The 14,147-nt window shown below is 18.5% G+C and overlaps 1 protein-coding gene across 1 annotated transcript; it reads left to right on the top strand.

The window, feature by feature from the left end:
• Positions 1-4,075: 4,075 nt before the first annotated feature.
• LOC122714444 (elongation of very long chain fatty acids protein 6-like) lies at positions 4,076-13,916 on the top strand. The gene is made up of 3 exons (XM_043935770.1): positions 4,076-4,295; positions 11,040-11,445; positions 13,232-13,916. The coding sequence occupies exons 2-3, from the start codon at positions 11,117-11,119 to the stop codon at positions 13,770-13,772; spliced, it is 870 nt and encodes a 289-aa protein (XP_043791705.1). The 5' UTR covers positions 4,076-4,295; positions 11,040-11,116; the 3' UTR covers positions 13,773-13,916.
• Positions 13,917-14,147: the final 231 nt, after the last annotated feature.

The following is a 14,147-nucleotide window of genomic DNA, read 5'->3' as shown; positions in this document are numbered from 1 at the left end:
TAATGAAATTATAATTGACATATTTATAATGAAAATATTGTTTTTTATATTTTATTTACTATTTTATTTCAAGAGCATTCAATATTTTTCTATACCACATGATTTTTATATAATTTTATATTATAATTAAATAATCGCTCAAAATAAATGTATATAATTTTACTAAGATCTATTATTTATAAGAAAATAAAATACATTAATTTGAGATTGAGTTCGGAATAATATTGAAAAAATATTATGTTTAATCAAATTACGAATGTTGACTAAAATAGGACGCTTTTTTGGATTGTAATGATTTTTGATTGATAAAAAACAGAAAATTATAAGAATATAATTTTGACAAAAGACTATAATCCTGTGATAATTTTGATAAAAATTTTTATTTAATTAAATATTATTTTTTTATTATTATTTTCAATATTATTTTTAATATTATTATTTTATTAAGATATTGTTAATTTTATATAAAAATTTTTCATCAAAACCTGGATTTTTTAAATATATTTTTATATTTGACATTTAATATTTCATAATTTCAATTCACATGGCACTTAGTAATAAAGTATTCAATAGTGAATAAATGGCTAACATTTCTTACTATTGGATCAATACATAATTACTGCGGCTTTTTATCGGCTATTATTTAATTATTTTGTTTAATTTTTTTTTCATAAAAATGATCCTTTCTTTTCAGTTAGTGAAAATGTGTATCGAAATCATATCCATATTCGCCATATTATGCTTTTTCACTTCGAAAAAGATTGGAATATAGCACAATCATTTTGCGATCTCAATGAATTTTTTGGTAAAAGTACAATCAGCAAAATCCTCGAAATTTGATAGTCGATCTCTTGCTTCTTCATCTACGAGATTTATACCGATCGATTTGAACTTCTTGAATCATCTTTCAACTTGGCTTACACGTGCGGAGCGCATGTTTATTAGAAAGTACAGTCTCTCATAATGTCATAACAGGTAATCATGTCCGATGATCAGAGCACAATGTAATGTTAAAACAAAACTAATGTAATTGTAATTGGTAATGTAATTGTCGTATCAGTAATCGGCGTGTGACATCAGACTACGTGTTCACCATGAAACTTTCTTTATAAATAATGATAGATAATGTCTAACGATCAGGACACAATGTGTTCACAAATTATCTAATTCTCGTATTCGGCAGTTAGACTACGATATGATCATCAAATCATGAAACTCTTGTTACCAGTGAAGCTCGTGCCCTCAGAAAATCCCTTCCTAATTCAATTAAGAGTTCCTTCCAGAGTTCATTTCCAGATGAAACACGCCAATAACGAATAATATCACGGTCAATGGCTTGCTCGTGACATCTCCAAGTTAGATGGAAATTTCTCGCTTGGATAGTGATTTATACACAAAGATCTCACGATAAGCAGGAATAGGAGAAATCAGTGTATTTCTCTTATAGATTTTCTCGAATAATAGAATAAGAATGAATAGAATGAATGTTACTTGTCGTTGAATCAGCCATATCTGGAATATGACACTGTTAGGATCGGTTCAACCAGATTGAAGTATGTCAGAAATATATAATTATAAGTATCGATTAAACTTTTAAAAATAGTCTTCTCAAATAACATCAATCTTTTATTTAGATTTAATAGAGTTAAATATTTGTTTGCGAGCAATAATAACAGAAAAGGATTTCTATGAGGAATTTCTCCGAATAAACTATTTATAAATCTCGCGAGCAATAAATGCTCACGAATAAAATTACTTCAATAATTTATTATTCAAAACATGAAATAAGTATAGATAATTGTAACGTCAAACGAAGTTATATAAAAATTGAATCAACTACGAATAAATGTTATTCAAGTATTTTAAATAAAATTATAGCTTAAACTAATTTTATTCGAAATTTTAATTAATTATTTTTTCAGCAGATTAGAGTTCAACTCTGATCTCGGCAATTTACAATTTATATACGGTACATTTATTATGTCTTATTTTTATTGATCATCTTATATTAAAAATATATTTCAAGTCAATTGATGTTTACAAGTTTTAATTTTAATTGATAATCATCAAATACATACAACCATCAAATATGATATTATTACAATAACATAAATATCATAATTTTTAATTTTTTGATTATCTTTCAAAATTATTTTTATTAATTATTATAAACAAAATAGTTTGTTATGTCAGTTTCTGATTTTGAAACAATTAATTTCAAAATACGTCACTGTTTATCATATTTATTTTAAAATAATCTTACCTATTTTATGTTCATAAAATATTTTGTTCTCATTTGAATTTAAAAATAAATGTAGATTAAGATATAATAAGTACAATAACTAAATATAAGATAAATTTGTGTTTTCAATTATTCATATTCATATAAAATGGATTCAAAGAAGATATAAATGCAATTATTCCAACTAAATATTTCGTATATTTTGTAATAAATATTATAAATGGACGATTAATGATACGTTACTGTTATTTAAGTATAGGTGATAATATTATTAATAACTATAAATTTACGGAAAATACTTCGAAAAATATAAAAAATACTTATTAAACTTAAAATATAATTAAAATAGTTTTATAATGTTTGTAAAAAAATTTACATGATTTTTTGGAAAATTATACACAATATAAATATGTACAAATAATAAATTGATTTATTCTTGAATTTATAAATTTGATATTATTTTTTTATCAAGCTAATATATATTTCATATATATATATATATAAAACGTATATTTATATAAAACATATATATATATATATATATATGAAATTACATTTGACACAAGGTTTTTTTCATTCATTAATTCAATGAAATTATGAAGTTATGAAAAAGTTACGAAATCAGAGATTATATAGAACTATATAGAACTATACATTTAAACAGTATAACAAAAAAATAGAACATTAATAAAAATATCATTAGTAAAAATGCATAAAAATACATTTATTTTCATTCAAAATAATCTTAAAAGATTTCAATACAATGTCTATATAATCATTTAATTGTATTATGTTTTTTAATAAAAAAGATAAAAGAGTTTAAAAATCGTTTTGCTTAAATTTTTGTTAAATTGTTTTTTTTTCATGTTTTGTTTAATATTAAATACGAATCGAATTTATTTTTCTATTTCAATTTCAATTCAAATATGAGATTAAAAACTAAAAATTCTACTAATGAAAATCAAAAGTATAAGAAGGATGAACATTTTAATTAAAAACTATTATTATTATAAATATATGTATAGATTCGTGATAGGAATTGTTGCATAACAATACAGTTGCGCACAATAACAATTTTCGAGTAAAAACAGAATTTGCTTTACTCTTTTCATTTGATACAAGTAAGATTTTATTTAATCTCTATTTTAAATTGAAATTGAAAAAAATAAATTATTTTAAAATAATTATTCAAATAATATATAATTCATTTTAAATAACATATGAAAAAGCAATTAAACAAAAAATTCAGAGATAACGATTTTTAAATCATTAAAATCGATTAATATTAATGTTAAAATAATATTGAACATTTTGAAAATTATTTTAAAAAACAAAAAAAATAATAATAAATTTTTATTGCTTATATATTATTTCATATTTTAACTATCTCTTTATTTTCTTACTGTGCTGTGTACATTGTTGAATAATTTTCGTTCAGTGAAAATAAATTAATTCAAGACATCGATTGAAATTATTCACTTATTTCAATAATTGAATGAAATTATCTTTATACTTTGAATTTTTATCGCTATTACTTGTGATTTGAAAATAACGACAAGGTTACCCATTTGAGGAAATTGAGGAAAAAATTAGTATAAGTCAATAAACTTATGACATTTTGTATTATAGACAAATGAAAAGATGGGAATTATAATTAGGCACGATGCGACAAAGTGATTAAAATATAGAGTGAGGATAATGTGAGGCCATTTTCTCGAGAAGAAATACTTGCAACATTGGCCAAGAAATATATCTGATCATCTGATTCTATGACGTCCGATTGAAATTATACCATTTTAAACTTCACTTATTTCTATCAAGTTTTAGTCGCAAACGATCCATGACTTGGTTCATATGATTGTAAGTGATAGAAGATAGAAATTGCACACTGCATTTTTATTCGTGAAATTCAAAAATAAACATACGTGCTACGTGAATCAAAGGAATTACTACATTATATCTATCTTTTTATCGTTCAATATATTTCTAGCAATATAAAACAAATTATTCGGTGAAGAATTACATATTAGATATTAAATTTTTCGAATTCAAGGTAAGATTGAATAAAATTATTAGCACATATTATCCTTCGAAAGTATATTCGTTCTTTATAGAATTGGGATATTTTAATTTCAAAAAAATGAATAAAGGATCTGCGAGGATTTTATTCTTTATAAATTGCATATTCCAGAGTAAAATTTTATAAAAATAATGTGGAAAATATTTCATGCCATTAAAATAGATAAAAAAATATAATTTAAGAAAATTCAAGAGATTAAGAGATTATGAAAATCGTAATTAGTCTTAAATAAGATTTTTATATCATTCCATGCCTATTATTTATTTATATCAAACGATTTGAAAGAAATTTATAATATATATAATTTATATATATATATATATATACATTATAATATATTACTATAATTGCTTTAAACCTATAAAATATAAGGCTATAAATTTTTCATTAAATAAGATAAATAAAAAAAATTTTCCTACACTGATTAGATTATTATTAAATCTATAATATAAATAAAATCGATAAATAAAAATCAATAAATCGTATATTTAAATCTAACATACATAAGTATTATCACTAAATTTTATAGCATATAATTTTAATTATATTGATTTAATAAAAAAGTGAAATAAATATTATCTCTTATTATTAATTCATTCTTAATACATATTTTGGTAAAATTCAAACAGATATTATTGTTTTACTATTATATAAATTGATCAAATCATTCGAATTCTTACGAATGGTATTATAGTATTTTTACAAAATAAGAAATATTTTCACAAATCTTTTTTAATAAAATCTTCTTCTTAAAATTTTTAATAAAAATATCTAGAAAAGGAAAATATGAAATATATTATATAGCAAAAATAGCAATAAATAAAAAAAACAAACAAATTTTGGAAAATTTCATATAAAAAAAATGCAGTATAAATATTGTGAACTTTAAAAATCTTATTGAATTATAGAAATTATAAACTTTTCACTTTTTTAACTAAATTACAATAAAATCAAACAGGTGAAAATTCAAATAGCAATATTAAATATCAAAAATAAATTATGATAATATCAAAAATATCAAAAATAAATTGAAACAAATTTTAATAATATAAAAATCTCATATAATTTCAAAAAGATCAATTTATATTATTTTATATCTTTAATAATCATATACAATTTTTAATAATCATATAAATTCCATTTTGCATAATCATATGAAATATTATTCATGAAATATGAAAATTATTCAATAAACATGAAAAACATATATGTATTCACTATTCCAAATTTCAATTTTTTCAAACTCTCCTTTCAAATTAATTCAATAAATTCTTGAATACTCTAATGTTGCTATAAACTAAAAACTATTAAAGAGATTATGAAAATCGTAATTAGTCTTAAATAAGATTTTTATATCATTCCATGCCTATTATTTATTTATATCAAACGATTTGAAAGAAATTTATAATATATATAATTTATATATATATATATTACTATAATTGCTTTAAATCTATAAAATATAAGGCTATAAATTTTTCATTAAATAAAATAGATAAAAAAATGCTTGTTACTATTTTCTTTGCAATTCTAACAAGTTATAATTTTTTCAAAATTTTTCTTTATATGTTATCTAATAAATTAATCTATCTAACTTCTCAAAGAATTTCAAATCATTAAATTCAATTTTAAAAAAAAGTTATTATATGTTTAAGAATCTGCGAATATTTTTTTGACTTCTTAATTGAACTTCTTTCGGATCATTCAAAATTGAAAAATAAATTAAAATAAATTCTATCAAATATGTAAAAAATTCCTATTAAAAAAATATTAATAAAATAATAATTAATGAAAAAATTATCCTTATTTTATTTAAATTTCAATCATTGCTAAAAATCTTTTTATACATATATATATAGATCAAACTATTTTTAATATATTCTATTCACATATTCTATTCTATCTATTCCTGAAAGAAAATATATTTATATATTTTTGACAAAATATTAATATATTTATTAGACACTTTTAGAAAATTGATTCTAGAAACCGAAATAAAAAATTAGGATATAAAGTATTAGTAATTCATTTATTACAAACAATTTAAGTTTGCATTAGATAAAAAAAGATGAAGGTAAAATAAAATGTTTTGTCATATTACCATTTCTGACACTATTTCGAGTCAATATAACATAAACAATTTAATTGCACATAAATAATAAATAAATTTTAATCAACATTTATTTATATTAATCAATGCTTTAAAATTATCTCAAATATGTATAATATAATACTTTAGAAAATAATAAAAACACAGAAATTACGAATACAAAAATTTCAACTGGAGATTATTTATTAAAGTACAAATAAGTTCGCGTTCAATGTAGTGATGTGGAAATAAAATGCGATAGTATAACAAAAAAAAATTCTATCTCTCTTTGTTTTATTTTATATATATAATTTATATTAATATATATACATAAATAATATAAATATATATATATATACATAAATAATATAAATATATATATATATATATATCAATATTTTGTTTATTGTAAATTCTAAAATCGATTTTTTCCAATTTGCATAAACATATTAATATATTAACACATAAGTATACTTATTTGTAATATTTATTTTCTTATACAATGAATTTTTTTTTTAATTTTTTCTTATTAGAATGAATATTAATGTTGAAATTCTGAAAATATTTTTTATAATACAATATTTTTAATACATATGTTTATAATATAAATATTTTTTATAATTTTTATATATTTTTTTATAATTTTATATTTTTTATAATTTTTATATATTTTTTTATAATTTTGATTTATAGTGAGATTTAACATATTTTATTTTATCTTTTGATCAAAATTTTTGATATTTTAAATCATTAATATTTAAAGCTTCAAAAATTATTCATAAATATAGTTTATTGACCGCTATTACAATGCATAAAAATGACGAGCGATATCTATTAAGTATTTGGCATGTATGACCACGAAAAACAGATTTAATTTTCTAATCCATCGGCATAAATGTTGTATCAGTTTTATTATGAGTTCAATGAAGTCTATTTATCATATATAAAATAAATATTGAAATTCTAATATGAAAAATTCAAAATTTCTAATCTATGGAATGTTTGAAAATTATGAATATAAAAATAAAATTATATAGGATAACAAGTATTGAACAATAGTTATGGTAAGTTGTAATTATAAAAAATAAAATTGAAACAAAGAAAAAATTTATTAAAAAAACAAAAATTAATTGTAATATTTTCTATTTAGTTTATAATTATATAAAAAATAAAATTCTTTTTATTCTTTTGCTACAATATTTTTCTTAAAAAAATGAAAAAAATCAACAATTGTGTAATATTAAAATTCTATTAAAATTAATAGAATTTATTTAAGAAATCTCGCATTTCGTGTTTGTAATGAAGTGAATATGAAGTGAATATGAAGAAAAACAATATAATATAATTTTATAATATATAATTATAGATATAATATAATTTTAAAAATATTTTGAAAAGTTTAAATATCTTCAATTTTTATTTTTATATATAAGAATATATAAAAACATTACAATTTTAATTTAAAAATTTAGTATCTAAAAGAAATTCATTTATAAATTTCTAGCAATAACAAAATGATCAAATTTTTTTTATGCTAATAATTAAAAAACCTTTTAATTACGAAATTGTAAATTGGTAATAAAATAAACGATATAATTTTATTTATAAGCATGTCATTTTTAAAATATTAAATTTATAAAAGATAATCAATTAAAATTTTATTTTCTTTGCATATCAATTTTGCATTTTTTGTCATTTTTTCTTGCATATTAGAACATAATAAATAAATAAGCTTATATAAATACAAATTAAAATGCTTATAAAAACATTTTTATTCATGTAATTTTATTCAATTTTGATATTTAAAAATCAAATAAGCAAAGAAATGAATAATAAATATTATATGATTCTATCTAATCATATCTACAATATCTAAGGTATCTTTTATCTAAGATACAGTTTATCTAAGATACAGTTTAATTAATTAAGGAACAAAAAAAATAAAGAAAATATTCGAGAGAAATTATTATAGAAAATATAATAATAACAATAAAATACATATATGTATTTTATACATATACATAGAATGTCTGTTTTATCTACAATAAAATATCTTGTAAGGAAAGAATGTTATAAAAGAAATTTATTTATTTATTCTTATAAAAATTGTTCAGTATAAAGAAATACATATAAGAAATACATTAAATACATTATGTAAATACATATGTTAATATCTTTTCTACAAAAACAATAAAAAAAATCATGTTTGTCTTCTTTGTTTTTCATGAAATAAATATTACAAAATTTAAATTGAAATATTTCATGAATTAATAATTTTTAGAAACATAACTTATTACTTTTTCTAGAAAATGTCAAGCTTGTCTACATCGATTAAAAAATATATAATTTTATTTAACAATTCTATTTAACAAATAAAATTGATTTTCATACTATTTATCACGAAAGAATTAATAACATCAGAATATGCATTCTTTAATGTTTCTTTGATTCAATTTTTATTTGAAATATTTTTTACTATGACAAATAATACTGAGAAAATCAAGATCCTTATATAAGTAATTAATTATGCCAGAAAATAAAACTCACCTATTCTATATTTTTTAAATTTGAAAATTGCTAATTATTTTCAAATATTAAATATTATGATTATATTCTACATATCTTATAAATATCTAAGTTCTTTAATAAATAAAATTTCAATATCTTTCTTATTTTTTTTATAATATACTCTTTACATTCCAAAAAAATAAATGTAGACTATTATAGATTGAAAATGAGAGACAAGATATATTACTCATTTTCAATCATTCGAAAAACTGAAATCTCTTATTAAATTGTTCTCTATAGTTAAATCTCATAATTTTTAATAATCCTTAATATTCGATTTTTCAGTTATCTTTGTTTGATATATTCATATGTTTCTTAGCATGTATATCAAGAACTGAAATATTTTCCGTATTTTTATTTCATATATTTTATTATTATTAGAATTTGAAATATTATTGCTTTTTTCGATAAATCTTCAAAACTGAAAAAAAAAAATACTTCCAATTTGAAATATATAACATTATTGATTCTAAATTTTTTTTATAATATTAAATAAAAGAATCTTTTTTATTATATTTTTAATTATTACAAAATTATTTTATTTATTTTTATCTATTATTTTTTATAAATAAATATTTTTTATAATAAATATATATATTTTAATATAAAATAATATAATTATTTTTATACATATGTGTTAATATATTAAATTTTCCATAAAATTTACTTCTAATATGTCATTATTTGAAAATTAGTTTTCGAAAAAGCATTTTTTATACCATAAATATTGGAAATTTTAAAGAATATATTTTTTTTATTCACAATTTGATTATCTTGTGCAAACCAAATGTTGAAATGTGTTTTGAAAAATGATGATTTATATTCGCTTGTTGATTTCAATAAATATATATTTAGAAAATGGCCTTCTTTTTTAAATTTATTTTTTGCTCGGAATATATATCGAATAATATTATTTCTAAAATTATCTTTCTGGCAATTTATTTATGCTTTTTTGATCCATATAAATTTGTCTTCTGAAAAGACATCAGAACATAAATTATTATTACTAGTTACTATTATTACTATACTTAAATTATCACTAGGATTATTCATTTCTGTTCTAAAAAATAATAAAGAATTAAAAAATATTTGACACTTTTTTATAACATTCAGTTTTAACAGTTTTTTTTTTAATTAAACTATGGAAATTGTTGAACATACGTTGGAAAGTATTATCTGTTTAATTTTAAAAGGATTCTGGAATGATTATTTTTATCCCATTTTAATCTATTGATAATAAAAAAGAAATTTTTTGAATATTTTCTTCAAGTTCGAAGCAAATAGAATAGAAGAATATATTAAAAATAAAATAAGATAAAAATCAAATGCAAATGAATCGAATATTAGATCGAATATTAAATCTAAAGAATATTAAATTTCTTTTATTCATTAAATTAATTAATAAAATTAAATAAAATTAATCATTTTGAATTTANATATATATATATAAATATATATGTATATATAAAATAAGTAAATATATATATATTAAATAATAAATCAAAGTTTATCGATAAATCGATAAATAATAAATAATAATTTTAGTAATCATTTATTTTTTTCATAAATATTTTATATGATTATTAATCCTTTAAAAATAAAGTCATTTATGTCCAAGTCTGATTGTTTTATTTAAAAATTTTTTTACTGTTTATTTATTTTTTATTGTATTTAATTGTTGTTTGTTTTAATTTAAAAAAAATTTTAAGATATAAGTCAATATTATTATTTTATAGGATCATTTGTAAAATCAAGTTATTGTTAGATTTTACAATCTTTCAGTTGATTGAAAATTATTTGATATTATTATATCAATGAAAAAAAAATGCTAGCTACTATGTACAATTATCACAATCTTTGATGGATATTTTATCTTCAAATTTTTTGTATTAATACTTTAAAGACAATGATTTCATATATATATATACATATTTATACTAATTAAGAATAATTTCTTAATATTTCATTAAGAAAATTTCAAAATTTCAAAATTATTAAATTTTTATTTCCTGAATTTTTAAATAAAATTCTTAACAAGAATTTTTTGTTTTTCCTTCCAGATTAATTGGCATCAAAAATAAAGAAAGCTTTTTTTTTTTAATTTATAAGTTAACAGATAACAAGAAGATATATCAAAATGAAGAATCTATCTTATACTGAAGTGGTTACTACACCTAATTATTTATATGTTTTTAACTTCGAGAAAAATTTCGTTTATATAGAAACTAAAAGATGGATGCAAAATAATTTGACGAATAGTATTTATTATTGTATTATTTATGTTATTCTAGTCTTTGGTGGTAAATATTATATGTCAAAAAGACAAAGATTTAATCTCAGAGGTGCACTTATATTGTGGAGTTCATTGCTTTCATTGTTCTCCATTATTGGGCTGTCTAGAACATTACCAGAAATGATTCATATATTAACACATCACGGTTTCTATCATAGTGTTTGTATACCTAGGTAAGTATTATTATTATATATAAATATTATTTATATTTTTTTACTATTTTTAAAATATTTTTGATTGAATATGATTAAACTGCAGATTTTTATGCAACTAAAACAAAATCGGATATTCAACTAATATATAAAATATATATATATATTTATTTACCAAAATAAATATCATTATTTAAAAGTATCAGTAATTTTATTAGATTTAATTATATTAAATTGTAATATTATATGATTTTTTAATAAATTAACTATTGTTTATTAATTTCTGAAAAAATTGATCTGAAAAAGAAATTGTTTAGACGAATATGTTTTCTTAATACATTTAAATACTCCCATTCTTATTTTTACAAATAAATTATTAAGAATTTTTCAATATTATATTATATTATATATCACAATCAAAAGTTTTATTCAGAATAAGTTTAATTTTTATTTTAATATTCAATCTTATTTATAATATTCAATTTATATAAATAATAAATTTATTTATATAAATAAATCAAAGAAAAATATAATATATTCATTTATAAAAATTATTTATTGTAATATTATACATATATAAAATATACATAACATAAAAAAAATATATTTACATAAAAATCCACAATTTAATAATAAAATTTGAAAATTATTAATTAATTATTAATTAAGATCAAACTTCAAGCCGTTATGTAAAAACATTAAGAAAGAGTTTATTTAAGTTTTTCATATTTTTAATTCCAAAGTGATTTAAAAGCAAATATCGATAGAATATAATAGAGTAATTATATTTGCTATTATAAATGAAGAATATGCATTTTTAACAATAATTGAATAATATTAAACATAGACAGAAGCCATTTACGATTTTTGCACGATATATTCTTGGTCTATATATCATTTTCCGCTCGTTGTAAAATATATTGATACTTACTTTTTTTATCTATTTTCTATCAGTACATCAGGAATTGCTATGCAAGTTAAAATATAGTAATAAATAATAATATGCCTAAAATATAATAATAAATAATTTCTAAAAAAATTTTAAAATAAAAAGAATATAATTTTTTTTCCTATAAATAAATATAAATTTTTCATATAAATTTCCTATAAATGGTGAAAGAAAGAATTCGAAAAATTCTTTTTTTCTTTAATCTTTCTACAGTTAAATATTAGTTTTATAGATAAACTAATTGAAGGAAAATAATAATCTTCAAAAATTGATGAAATCTTAAAAAATTAAAATTTAGTTAGTTTGTCAATCAATCATCACAGAATTAAAAATAATTAAAAATAAATCAATCGAGAAAATTTAATAAATGATCCAATAAAAAATTAATAAAAAGTCAAGTAGTCATTATTGAAACTCATGATATAAATAATCAAATAGTTCCAAAATAATATGCGATTTTTCGAGTATCAATTATTAATTTAAGATTTCATATAATAGTGATTCTAAGAAAGTACCAATATTATAAAATTAAATGTCCAAATAAAGAATAATTTTTGAATACTTGCTCATAAACATTCTAACATAATAATATTCATTTACCAATTTATTCTTTAATTTATTAATATTAATATTAAATAATAATCTTTTAAATCAATATAAAATAATTGTTATTTTTTGAATATTATTCTGTGCTATTTATATATCATATTTAAAAAATATTATAATATTATTATTATTATTATTTATATAATATTATTATTATATTTATTATATTATATATTTATAATAATATAATATATTATATATATATATTTATAATAATGAAAGGAAAAATAAAAACATAATTATTTTTTGCAGCTTTATTGAACAGGACGTGGTATCTGGTTTTTGGTCATGGATGTTTGCTCTATCAAAACTTCTGGAATTTGGCGACACAATCTTTATAGTGTTACGAAAGCAGGAATTAATTTTCTTGCATTGGTATCATCATATAACAGTTCTTGTTTACGCATGGTTCTCATATGCAAACAATATTGCATCCGCGAGATGGTTTATGGTGTTAAATTATTTTGTACATTCTATAATGTATAGTTATTATGCTCTGAAAGCAATGAGATACAAAACACCAGTATTCATTCCAATGTTAATTACCATTCTACAGATAACTCAAATGATTTTAGGTTGCATCATAAGTATTGTGAGTTATTATTATCTGGAAAGCCACAAAGAATGTAAAAATTTGCGTATACATATGATTTTTAGTATACTTATGTATCTTAGTTATTTCATTCTTTTTTGCAAATTCTTTTACAAATCTTATATTGACAAAAATGGTAAATTCCAAAAGAAAATTACTATAAACGGAACAATGGATCATAAAAAGTTCAAAGCTAACTGAAACACATCAAAATTTTTTCAAAACTTTTTCAAAAAACTCATTCCAATTATATTTTTTTTAAGAATCTTTTTTAAAATCATGAAATTATTCTGAAGAAATAACTTAAAAAAATTTATTCCAAAATCTTTATTAATTGATACGATAAAAAAATTAAATCATAAAACTGTGAAATGAAATTGCAAAATAGAATAAAAATTACTTAACTTTTGCAATATTGAATTACTTTAATAGTACAATATTTATATAATATAAATTTTATGATTAATATTATTATATAATGTTATATTATAATGATTAAATGTTATTTTTATTATTGTTATTATTATTAGTTTATTATTGAAGTTATAATATTTAATACTAATAAACATATTAACA

Source organism: Apis laboriosa, unplaced genomic scaffold, assembly GCF_014066325.1.
Source record: "Apis laboriosa isolate Shangri-la unplaced genomic scaffold, ASM1406632v1 scaffold30_cov140, whole genome shotgun sequence".
NCBI lineage: Eukaryota > Metazoa > Arthropoda > Insecta > Hymenoptera > Apidae > Apis > Apis laboriosa.
The sequence above is the reverse complement of the archived record's forward strand: the minus strand, read 5'-3'. Positions and strand labels throughout refer to the sequence as shown.

What these genes read in the sequence shown, in the direction of transcription:
- LOC122714444 (XM_043935770.1), top strand. Translation starts at nt 11,117, where the DNA reads ATGAAGAATCTATCTTATACTGAAGTGGTTACTACACCTAATTATTTA. An exon ending in CATAGTGTTTGTATACCTAG is followed by an intron (nt 11,446 to 13,231) that starts GTAAGTATTATT and finishes TATTTTTTGCAG; the next exon opens with CTTTATTGAACAGGACGTGG.